This window comes from Platalea leucorodia, assembly GCF_965183815.1.
Source record: "Platalea leucorodia genome assembly, chromosome: 8".
Classification (NCBI taxonomy): Eukaryota; Metazoa; Chordata; class Aves; order Pelecaniformes; family Threskiornithidae; genus Platalea; species Platalea leucorodia.
In genome coordinates this window covers 7,722,767-7,734,949 of record NC_138830.1, presented here as the reverse complement: position 1 = coordinate 7,734,949, position 12,183 = coordinate 7,722,767, and the positions used below count along the sequence as shown (strand labels likewise).

Genomic DNA, 12,183 nt, shown 5'->3' with positions numbered 1-12,183 from the left:
AACTATGAAAGAAATCAGCTATTTTCTCTAGAATTACTTTTTGAGCAACACTTCCTCGAAGTTATCCAAACTTACTTGCACTTTAACTTCTTGATGACTGAGAAGAGGAACCAAATGAGGGACTATTCCAGAGTCTATCACCATCTGGATCTGTTCATTGCCAGCATCCGTTAGATATGAGAGCGCCCAGACTGTATCTACCAATATCTAACAGTAAAAACATTTATTTGTAAATAGTACAGAAATATCACAAGTCTTAGCAAAAATAATATAAATTAAAATGTAAAACAGTTCTCATTGTGAGGCCATAATTGATGCAACACAGCAAAACCCCACTTTGTTTTACAAACTTAATACGTTCCACTCTACAGAAGTCCAAAATACAACTGCTGCTCAACCTGTTCTAGCTCCAAAGAATAGAGAGATTAAAAAACCAGCTAAGCAACAGCTAAACTGCTAACTACAGCTTAAATTCTGAAGGATATAATAACAGCAATTCAATTATATCTGCTCTTTTCATGAAGTACTGGTAGACAATGTGAGACAGGAAAGACTCACCCCTGGAAGGAAGATAAAGCCATAGCAAATATTAAACTATGGGCACTTGGCACTCTCAAACCAATGAACTATACATCATATGGCATCAAGCTGTTTTTTTTCTTGGCATTCCATCACAAAATTTAAGAAAAGCTATCAATTTTTTTAACATCTGGTGCAGCAGCACTTAGACTGAGTTTCTTCTGTGCGTGCACACATGTGTATTCACACACAGAAAAGCCAACTTACATAGCAGTAAATCCAAACACTTCAAGTAACAGCTCACAAAAAAGTGAGTGAGCATTGTTTCAGCTGACAACTCTTGACCGATTTACAAACACAGCCATTTCAAGAAATTCAAATAAGTTTAATTTCACCTACTTAATATACAAGAAATTAAATAGTATAATTACTATGCAGACTTCAGTTAATATATTTAAACATATTTTGGTAAAGCACTGTTGCTATTGACTTGGACAACTGAGCTACAACTTCACTAGGAAGCAAAGAATTAAACAATTCTGACTTATGTTTAGGCAAAAAGCTGACCTACTTCATAATTTCAGTAAAGTCTCTCTCATTTACTTCACTATTAAAATAACCTAATGTTCATATTTAACACCTCAGAAGTTACATCTAAAGCTAACATTTTACATTTTACATATGCAGCAGACACTAATTTTTCTTTCATTTACACTGATTTTCATTTCAACCTGAAACTTAAGTGCTAGTCAAAAAGTCCTGTATTTATCTGTACATGAACGTTCACAGAAATACAACTGAAACTGCATTTTATTTTTAAGCGTAGGGAAAGTACATGCAAATAAGCACTTGCAAAGATACAGAGAAATACCAGACAAAAATCATAACTGGTACTTAAAAATAAGCAGTTAAATAAGCACCAAAATAAGTTTGCCATAATGAAAGAGAACATCACAGATTTTTTTTTTTTTTAAAGAAAAAAGTTAACTGTTACAAGCTTTACACTTCAGCTAAAAAACTATACCAGAACACAAAACTGGCTCTATGTGGTGTTACTTACATTTACATCTGTGTGGTGAATTAAAACACAGAGCGCTGGAAGGATCTAAGGAGGAAAAGAAGCATCTGACAGTTATTTTTAAGGCAGACAGATACTCAACTGCAGTTTAGTTACACAGAACAGCGAGTAATTCGGTCACCTCCTGAATGGTTTCCATCGGTGGAGGAGGATCTTTGTGACGGCACAAGTTGACCATGACCCAAGTAACATTTCTTAAGAAAGTTATGGGAATAGATGGGCTGATGAAGGACAGCAGTGGTTTCACTACTCCAAGACTAATAACGTAATCTCTACACTGGGGTCCATCACCTGTGTGAGACATCAAAGAATGACGAAGACAAAGATCATCCCATGCCATTCACAAAAAGTCTGATTTCTGCACACTTGAAACTTTAGTTATTTAAAATGCGTACAAAGTTAAAGAATATGGGCCTTGGAAAGGTGCATATAAATATATAGAGAGATACACATATCTATATAGATACATCTATCATAAAGACACTTATAGAAAGCTTTAATAGGACCTGTGCTGCCTGCCTAATTACTTCATTTTGAACTACTCATTAAAAACAGCTACATTCTTCACAGAAAAGTGTTCCGTAATTTATAGCAGATGTACAGGCTCGGGTGGTGGCGGGCAAAGGAAAAGGGGCGGTAGGCAATGCCAAACCACCGAGAATAGCCGATAGCCCAACGTATTCCTGAAGATCCCTTCACAATGTTTATAATCAATGCTAAAACATCCCCAAAATAGTTCAAAATTGCCTGAAAACAGGTATTGTCATCTTCATATCAGAGATAAACACGCTTCGCCACTGCCCCGGTATCACTACTGTTGCCTCGAAAGCAGCATCTGCCTTGTACTGCGCACATATCGCTAACGGCGTCAGGCAGTTACAATACTGTGGATTTTGCTGGTTTGCTTCCTAAGAAGGACTAGGCATTTCTAAAATATCAGATTGTAGAAATGTCAGTATGTCAGAACCAATATTCGTCCTCAAGCACTACAAGCACAGTCAGGGCTGTAAACCACAAAGCTAATGCTTGCACAACAACAGGAAAAATCAAATGAAAGATCGAGAGATCACAACTTATCTAGAACTCAACACAATGTATGTAAGCTCAGGCAAAATTTAAGAACTCAATGCAAAACACTTTATTTTAACAATCTGCACATCTGTTTGCCAGTAATTCCTTTTCCTGTACCTGAAAAGAAACGTGTGTAGGCGTGTGGTTTTTGGGTGCACACCATCGATACACAACAGAGAAAACAGGAATAAGTTAACAACAGGGTAATTGCCAGCCTAACAGCTGCCTTTTGTCTCATAGTTGAACAACTCCAAGTTCTAACACATAAAATCCCACCTAGTTTGTTCATTCAATACCACAGGGAACTTAGAAGTTTTTAGTGGCAGGAGTAACACAAACCTATGATATTTCCTAAAGCCCACACAGCTTGCTCACAAACATTTTGATGAGGTGAATGCAGCAGTCTCAGAAAAAGTGGCACGGCATCTGAAAGATACAAACAAAACCCCAGGCAATTGTTACAAAATACATCTCAAAAGACAAAATAGTTCACATAATTAGCTCTTAAATAAAATTTCAGTACTACATGAAAAATTTTTCTCCTAGTTAAGTATTGGTCAAAACTTTACTAACTTCCCAGATGACACTGAAAATAAAACACGCTGTAACAATTCTTCCTTCATTGCACTTTCTTATAGAGCCTGCACTTCAGAATACTATGAAAACAACTCTTAAAAACCCCTGACATTTAATTTGTTTGTAAGTCTCACAAGTTTACCGAAGCTTGTCAGGACTCCAAATTTAGTTATACTTATTGAATTTAGAAATTCCGTGCTAAGTTATCTATCAGAACCAACAAAGCAGTAACTGTTTAAGACCAACCTCACCCATTCAAATTGACCAACTTAAGAGTCAGTAGGTACACATCTACCTTACTGACTGGTAACATAGCAAGAGGGAACCACACGGGTTTCATTTGTTTCAGTCTTACTGATTTACAGTACCCTATATCCCCCATCACATCTTTACTAGTAGTGAAGTACGTGTCAGTTGCTGGTCCTACCACACGCAGAGAAAGCTAACTACTGAGGGATCTTCTGTACACGTTGCCGGTGTGGAGCTCCAGGCAACGCTTCAGTGCACAACTTCACCTGGGGCTCTACCAAGAGGACACCTGGTTGATCGAGCATACGCAAGTAGACGCGCAAGGTAAACGGCACCAAAAGAACCCCTGCGGCCGATAGAGATGCGCTACTAAGCGCCAAGCCACGGTGTACTTTCCCCTAATATTTCCAGCTCTGCATTCAGTATCTTTTGATAACCATTATTTAGGAACATGTACAGCAACAGCAGCTGTTTCTACGAACCTAGTCATCTTGGTCTCCTGAAAGCTAATACAGATGCATTCCTCAACGTGAAGTCTCCTTTTACATCACTAAGTTTTGACTCTACTCAATTTGGCACCCATTATCTAACATACTGGAATAACCTAACTGATTGCTGCAGAAGAGATTGTTTCAAATGCTCCTGCTATGTGCCAAAAAAAAAAAAAAAGAAAGATCCACCTGACTGAGCAGTAAGAAAGGGATTCAAAAGGCAACACACAAAACTCCGCAACTGTTATCAAGGCAGCTGCTTTTCTACCCTATGTTGGTGCCGGACAGGAAAATGCTGCCAATATTTAGAAGTAAAGCTAAACCACTGTTTCAAACACATTCTTCACACATCACATGTAGATAACCGATCCTTGTTTTTTTACCCCCAGCACTAAGGTGCTTGCTTACATGATTTGCTATAGTGATAGTTTAGTCTGTAAGAAAACTCATTTACTTTAGATCATATATTTCAAGAGAGGCTGGTATTTTTAGTTAGACTCTTTCTCAATGTAAAAGATTTTTTGCTAGAGAAATAACAAATCACAACAGATTTCTTATTTCCTACTAAATAAATGTATTTTACAATGCCTGCATGCAAAGAGAAAAAACATCCCCAGCAAGCATATCAATAAGCACTTTTGGAAAGATTACAACAGACTATCTTTTTCACTGAAATAAATCATTACAAGAAATAAACCATACTTTCATGTGTTATACCTATGAAATTGGCCAACATAGTGCATATGCGCAGACCTAGTTAAATCAGAGATCATCACTGAAAGAAATAATTACTATACTTGGCACTCATCTTCAATCCATTGATAAGCTACGTTTAAATAAAAAGAAGTGTTCTAGATCAGAGGTGTCGGACAGATTAGATGTTAGATTTCCAAAAGAAAACTCAGGATGCAACTGGGAAAGGAAGAGGAGGAGGATGGGAAAAAGGAAAGTTAGAAGTATTAGCAAAGATACATACTATAATGGTCAAATCCAAGCTATATCAAAGTTAACAGGCTCTTAACACTGAGAGCTTGTAAAAGCAAAGGGCAACTCATCTTGCAACCGATGCAATCTCAAAACATACATTTAATTAAAAAAAAAATCCTGTAAGCTGAAGTCACCTGCCTTAAATTCCTTCACATCTGCTGTGGAGAATTAACCTATTTTTCCAGTTAAAGATTTTTGAAACACACCCAGCCATTTAACAGAGAAGATGGTGCTAAGAATTTTCTTATGCATATGTATTTTTTCTAAATATAAAGCCAGTAATACACAGTTTGTGAGAAACCTGTAACTGCTTAGCACTAACAACAAAAAAAGAAACAATCGACTTTGATCACGGAAGTGAAACAGTCAGTCATGGAAGATACGTAACAAACACTGACATTTCAACACTTTAACACCACCACACATCTTAGAAACTGTACTTACTACGTTGAATACAAGTTCCAAGTAGTTCTAAAAGAAGCCCATATATGATGGTTGTGGTGGGGGAAAACACACAAAAAAAGATCCAGCATAATTCTGTGTCTTTTCATTGTTGGAAGCACAGCATGTTTAATGGTATCAGCAGCATGTGCTGCAACACAATACTGATTCCAACCATTAAAGCTGCTGGTATCTCACGTAATGTAAGTTTTGTGGATTTTTTCCTTAAATTTTAGGAAAAAACTTGGTTTACTGTATGTTTTGATTCTTCCATGGGTCTCAAGAAGCTCTGCTGTGTTATTCACTCAATTTGAAAAGCCCGCAGACACTTGTACTTAATTCTGCTTTACCAAGACAAATACTACTTCATCTTAGGACATGCTTAGAGTACAGAAGAAAGCTTGCTTTGCTTGGCAACTCAGATTCCAAGTCCAACAACTATTCCTTCCCATGCTTCAGATTCCTCAAAATATGAAGGACAGCGTTTTTTATTCAACTTGATTTTGGAAGGGAGTTCGATGTCAGGCACCCTCTGGACTTGGTCCACATCTTTTCCTCCCTCTTCACAGTAGGACAGGAAATCCCTCCATGGGAGTTTTTTTTAAGGTTTTTGTTTGTTTGGTTTTGTTTCAAGATTTTTGTTGGTTTTTTTTTTTTTTTTTTTTTTTTTTTTTTAAGTTTGAAAACTGGAAACCAGCAGGTATCAACTCTGCTAAAATAGTGTGAGTTTCCAGAAGAGATTACTCACCATTAGGAAACCCAACTGAATTTAAAATCTGAGAAAATGAAGAACAAAAGCAGGTGTGCGCTTCAACTGATGCTGCTTGCCAGAGAAGAGGTAGAACATCTGGCAGGAGACTTCATGGGCAGGTCCTTCAGCAACGTGCCTGTGATTGACAACTCAATTTCAACCATCCTGGCTATCGCATGAAAGGACCAACCCTAACATGGGGATTGGTGAACATGCTTGAGATAGAGACAAACAGGAGTGTGGATGCTCTTTACAGTATCATTCACATCATCTTATTTTTGTGGAAGCTACAGCACGTGCTTTATCAATGATCAAATACTGTTGGACTTACTAGATTGAACTACGGCCTGTGTTTGTTCAGAGGTTCCAGAGGCAATGTTTGTCAAAGCCCATGCAGCTTCAAACTGTAAAGAAGGACTGCAAAGTAAGAATAAAAAAGTGATTGTAACATGAGTTTTCAGATCAGACGCTATAGGCACATTAGCTAAATACCAAGAACTCTTGCAACAATTAAACATTTTGAGTTTCAGAAATACTCACTTGTCATCTCTTTCAAGACAGTGCACTAAAATAGGTAATATTCCTGATTTTATTAGATCATCAATTGGTGGATTGCGATCACTGGAAAGCAGCTTTCTGTTTAGGAAAAGGAGAAAACACAAGACTTAGGCAAATCACAGAAGGGGAAGTCATAGCTGGAAAGGATCTCTGGAGGTTGTTTAGTCCAACCTTCTGCTCAAAGTGGGATTATTGCTGACACTGCATCAGGTCAGTAACGGCTTCCTGTAGTTGAGTTTCAGAAACCTCCAAGCAGAGAGATCCAACAACCTCCCTGGACAACTGTTCCGGTGCTGCACTGCCTTCTGGGCTGGGAAGTTTTTCCCCAGTGTCTCTCTCATACTCTCAAAGACCAAGCAGGATTTGCTTTCTCAACTTTAAGTGAAAATAACTAGTCCTCAAAATTGAAATTATTCAACTACTGAAAAACTGAAGTATTGACAAATTGAAGCCATTACATTCATTGCCCATTTCAGTCACCATGTTTCTCTATTTTTTGAAGTTTATTACCAGCCAGTAAAATAAAGATCACTAGACTTATTCAGTTACACCCTCCTGCAGCTTCTTCCTCCTCCACCCAAGAAGGGAGATAAACAGATGCCGGCTGCTTTGACGGGAAAGGCAGAAACTTGTTTCTTCTTTACTAATGATATGATGTCAGAGAGCAAGGATTCACAAAGTGCTACTGCAAAGAACAGAGGTGTACAAACTTGTTTCAATTTTTAATCCCTTTAGCTTCACCCTTCTGCAGCAAAGGAATTAAGGACAATGAAGGAAGATTACTGGAGGGGTCAACTTGGGCTGCCGCGCCAAACTTTCACTAGCAGTGGGAAGAGAGGTTATATGTAGTCATCTCTGAATTCAGATACCAGCCTATTCACATGGACATTCCTGTTTCATTTAAAATCAGGCTTAATTCAGGGTACTTTAATCTAACCTGGTTTAAATCAGCTATAGTAAACAGAGCATTCTACATGATGCTACCCTGCGTTGATGAAGCTTTTTAACAAAGACAAGTTGCCCAGTGGAAATGGGCACAGAAACTGTTCTTTCCCCTGCCAGCTTCAGTCACATTAACTCCCAAAAGTCCAAGTGACTTCCCAATTCACCTGACTTCTCTTTGATCTGGAAGTCTTGCCTTGCACTTGAATCAACCTCCCTCAACCACAGAGGGTAAACAAATACAAAGTTGTAGCTTTCTGCTACAACAACAACAAAAGAAATAGCATGAAATAGCAGTTAAATACTAAACTTATGCAAGCAAAGTTCCTAAGAGCATTTTAGGATCACTTCTTGAATACATACAACTGCACAGAATTCCTCTTAAAGCAAAAGCGGTTTTAGTGGCCTAACCCATGACAAAACTAGAAAAAGGATTATGCCAGTTCTTTCCGTATTTAAAGCTAAAGACTTCATAGTCCTGCTAACTATATAGTTTACTCTACTTATGAGAAGCATCAAGTATTGCACTAAGGTAAATCCTAGCATTTATTTATACATAATGAAAATCCTGACTACTTCAAAAACGTAGCTATTTTGATCTTTTTTGTAAAGTTCTATTTATCAAGTTTTCTTTTTTAAAATCAGTAAATGACATACTTTTTTAGTTAAGCTAGAACACATTTTCTGAATGTAAGAGCATGATAAAGAATAAAAATAGTATATTTGAGAAAAGTGTGCTTACCTTGCAGCCTGCACAGCACTTAACTGTATACCCTGGTTGTCACTTGAAGCATTCTAAAATAAAAGAGAATTTAAACTTTTCACATATTTATCACCACGACGTGAAGAATGTTCAAATAATAAATTTTTTTTTTTACCTGTACTATTGCCTCCAAAGAAGTGTTTTGCTTGAAAATGGAAACAAAAACAGTTAGAAATTAGAAATCTCTTTTAAGTACATAAAAATAAGACATGCTTGAGAGTTAAGTTAATTCTTACCACTCTAAAGTCACCATCTATATCAGAATCTTCACAGATATCTTCATGGGGAACATTTCTCCTCTTTAGAAGATGCTCATCTCTTTTGTTCTTAAAGAGAAAAATGATTTAATACCTTTAAAACTTTGATTTAGGGGGTGTTGGGGATGTTAAAAAGGGAATAGAAGCTTCTGTTTTAAACAAGCATCATAAACATGCTTTCATTGATACTGTTAAAATTTCCAACATTCAAGAAGTTGGAAAGGGCTGCACAGAGAAGCACAGCTTGGAAATCACTTCTTCCTAGAAAAATCCTGCATCTAACTTTATCTACAGCAGTAACTACTTTTTGCTCGAAGTTTCATGTGAACACATCCATCAACACTGGCATTACAATGCATCTGTCATTATTTATAACAAGACAAGGCAATTCCTAAAGGGTAGTTTTCTGTTCATCCCAGAAGTAATATAATTCAAGTTATGATTACTTGTCTCAAGAGCTAGTTTTCCAACAATTCTAAACAGTGTTATCTTCATACATATACTCTACCACTCTCACTTGCGTGTTGAACTACTGTTTTGGGAAAGAAAATAGCTGTCTACAGATTAGTAGGAACATCTGATTTTCAAAGGAAAAAACAAACTTTTTGTAAGTTTTTAAAATTAAAAACGTAGCTGGAGAAGCAAGAATTATTCCCTTCAATAGATGACAAATAAAATTCTGGGGTTTTCCAAGACAAAAATTATGGAATTTCTAGTACCAAGCATGGTAACTTTTAAACCAAAGTACCTTCACAGAATTAGTAAAGACAAATAGATAGTTTAACAATGGTGTTCTTGGTGGACTACAGAAAGAACACACAATGGTATCTTTTTTTTTTTTTTAAGCCTTTAACAAAAACTCTTAAATTTTACTGAAATACCAACATAGCCAAATCCCATTTGGTAAGAATAATGCTAGGTCATCTCACCTTTCTCAACTCCACAACAACTTCATTTCTTTGTCTTCTCATAGTCTGAAAAGAATCAAGATCAAAGCACATTATGTTCTGAATCTAGACCAAGTAATTTAAAAAGTTCTTGCACAACTATTTTAAAGTTCATGCCCTTTAAACAGTACTTGTACACACAGGATTTAATTTTCATTATAAAAGTAGAAATCCAATAGGAAATGGAGATAACTATATTATTTCTGCCTGTATTATTTCAGAGTAAAACAGAGTCTCCTAGTTCTTCATGTTGAAGAAAAAAGAGTATACGGAATCAGGGAATAAACAAGTGCCTTGTAACAAAAGGCAATGTTGAAAGGAGTTGTGCATAAAACAGCAGCACCAAAAGCATTATGAACACCACGGCAAACTAACAGAAAGTATACTAAGTTTGCCCTACATTTATAACCTTTCCTTGATTCAAGGCTTTTTTAACATACACTCATAGAGAGAGCACGAGTCAAAAACCCAGAGACATCCAAAACTGCCACTTTTGTAAGAAGGCGTATTGGTAAACTTGAAAACTGTAAAGTCAAAGTCAAGCACAACTGCCTATCTAATTAAGAACTGGCATCCCTGGCTTCCTCAGATTGGCGGGGCAATCGGGCGATTCCCCAGGCACAGACCCTCGGCTCCCGGGGCTACGCTGCCAGGCCGTCTGATCAGCCAGACACCGGCAAGGAGCACAGTCCATTACTAACAGGTAACTGGCACCCTATCGCTATGCTGAAAAACAGGCTGCAGTTCAGACTGTGAAGGTGATCCTTCACCTAACAAAGTACAACTGCTAAAGCAAAAAGAATTTCAATAATGTAATTCTTCAGAATAAATAGATCTGGACAACACCAGGCCCTTTTTTGAACGATGCCTACCAGGCCTCTCATACAAGTGCAGCACCATAAGTGTACCCCTGCCAGACACAAAAGATGGGGACGTTCTACAGGAGCTCTCGCTCACCCAAACCTCCACACCACTACTTGTTTCTCCCAGATACCTAAGTACATTTACAGATTTCACATATTTCTGATACACAAATGTTTCTATTACTGTACGAAACAGTACCAGCTTTCTGCCTTGTGGAATAGCTTTATAAACAAGTTCAAATTAAGAGACCCGTAAGCAAAGTTGAGTTACAAAAATATTATTTATAAATGAAAACCACATAAAACCCCTGGACCTGTAAGAGCAAGGGGTTTTTTTCGTCGTTTTCTCTACAGCTCCCATTGAGAGCATTCAGAAAAAGCAGCAACTGTAAATGTATAGAAATTGGTTTACTACTGCTTGTGTTACTACAGTGCAAAGTGAAAATAGGAAAAAAAAGTCAGTCTATAGTGATTTTGTTCTATACTTTGAACTTTACAGTGAATGAGAACAGCAAAGTTAAAAACAATTGCATTTTTGTTGTGACTTAACCATTCACAAGCCCAGGGAAAGCTTGAAATTCCAGGGCGTAAGGGACCACATTAACACAGAATACAAGGAAAAGGAACGGCTAAGGGAGCTTCTGAACAGCAGTAGGAAGCAGCTCTGAAGATAAGAATTAAAAGCTTGACTTTCAGGAGCATAATTATTTTTGTTGAAAGGAATGTGCACTTCATCAGAACCAAATTTCCAGCTCCGAGCAAGACGGTTTACCTTCTCAAAGGAAGGAGTTACAAGACAAAGAAAAGGGCAGAAAAGGATGCCAGTGGAAAAGAAGGGATGATTCCCCACTGCTTTGGAGGTAGAACTTTTCATCGCTTGAGGACCGAAACACTGTTCATCATGAGAAAAACAGGCAGAGGAGGGAAAAAACCCAACACACCCACACAACAATAGCTTCCCAGTATATAAAAGGCAAAGTACACAAGAGTACCTAATGCAGCTGCAGCACCTGGAACGACTAGATAAGAGACATAATAAGCAAGTACAAACTGTCCCACACTAAAAAGCACCAAAGCAAGTTTCCAGGAAATATGTGCATCTTTAAAGAATATTAATTCAATAGCTCAATCAAAATTAGCATTAATAGCTGAGTCTAATGCAGCTTAGAGTCATGGCTTTTTCAGTTTTAAACCTATAAAAAGTAGCACCTGCTACATGAGGTCAACAGTTAACACTGAACACTACTAGTATGCAGATAAACTTTATTCCAGTGCTATGGACTTACTCTCCCATAGCTAGATAAGCTTTTCAAATATTTCTTAAAATTCTTCAAATGATAGTGAGAATCTCAAAGGTGTAATCTCTGAAGAGAGGAAAAAAATATACTTAACTAATAATAAACTTTAATTAACGCTTTTCTGGCCCAATAGGTATTCTCTGAATTAATATAATACCTGTCTTATAAATACATAAATGAAGTTTTAAGGTTTTGTAGTAGCTCCAACTCAAGTGTCTATACCAACACAAAATGGAGAAAGGAGAAAAGCTTCTCCAGCAGCTGTCTTCCTACACATACATTTGTTAAACATCCGATTACAGACTACTGGCATCGTCATCTGGCAGCTCACGCTTCAGCTCTCCGAAGTGCACATCACTTCAGCGCTGGGGAGCCAAGTCCCCAGCCCACAG

At 37.4% G+C, this 12,183-nt stretch overlaps 1 protein-coding gene across 2 annotated transcripts in view; it reads right to left on the bottom strand.

Annotated features, from left to right (window-relative positions):
- The window catches only part of KPNA4 (karyopherin subunit alpha 4), a 28,456-nt gene that overhangs the window by 8,771 nt on the left and 7,502 nt on the right, over positions 1-12,183 (bottom strand). For both annotated transcript variants that reach the window (XM_082319678.1, XM_082319677.1), the window contains exons 2-11: positions 9,613-9,657; positions 8,663-8,752; positions 8,542-8,571; positions 8,406-8,458; positions 6,704-6,799; positions 6,495-6,580; positions 3,008-3,094; positions 1,719-1,888; positions 1,580-1,624; positions 76-207 (exon numbers count right to left, since the gene is read on the bottom strand). In XM_082319678.1, coding sequence (XP_082175804.1) covers positions 76-207; positions 1,580-1,624; positions 1,719-1,888; positions 3,008-3,094; positions 6,495-6,580; positions 6,704-6,799; positions 8,406-8,458; positions 8,542-8,571; positions 8,663-8,752; positions 9,613-9,657 — 834 coding nt within the window. The remainder of the gene's footprint in view (positions 1-75; positions 208-1,579; positions 1,625-1,718; positions 1,889-3,007; positions 3,095-6,494; positions 6,581-6,703; positions 6,800-8,405; positions 8,459-8,541; positions 8,572-8,662; positions 8,753-9,612; positions 9,658-12,183) is intronic.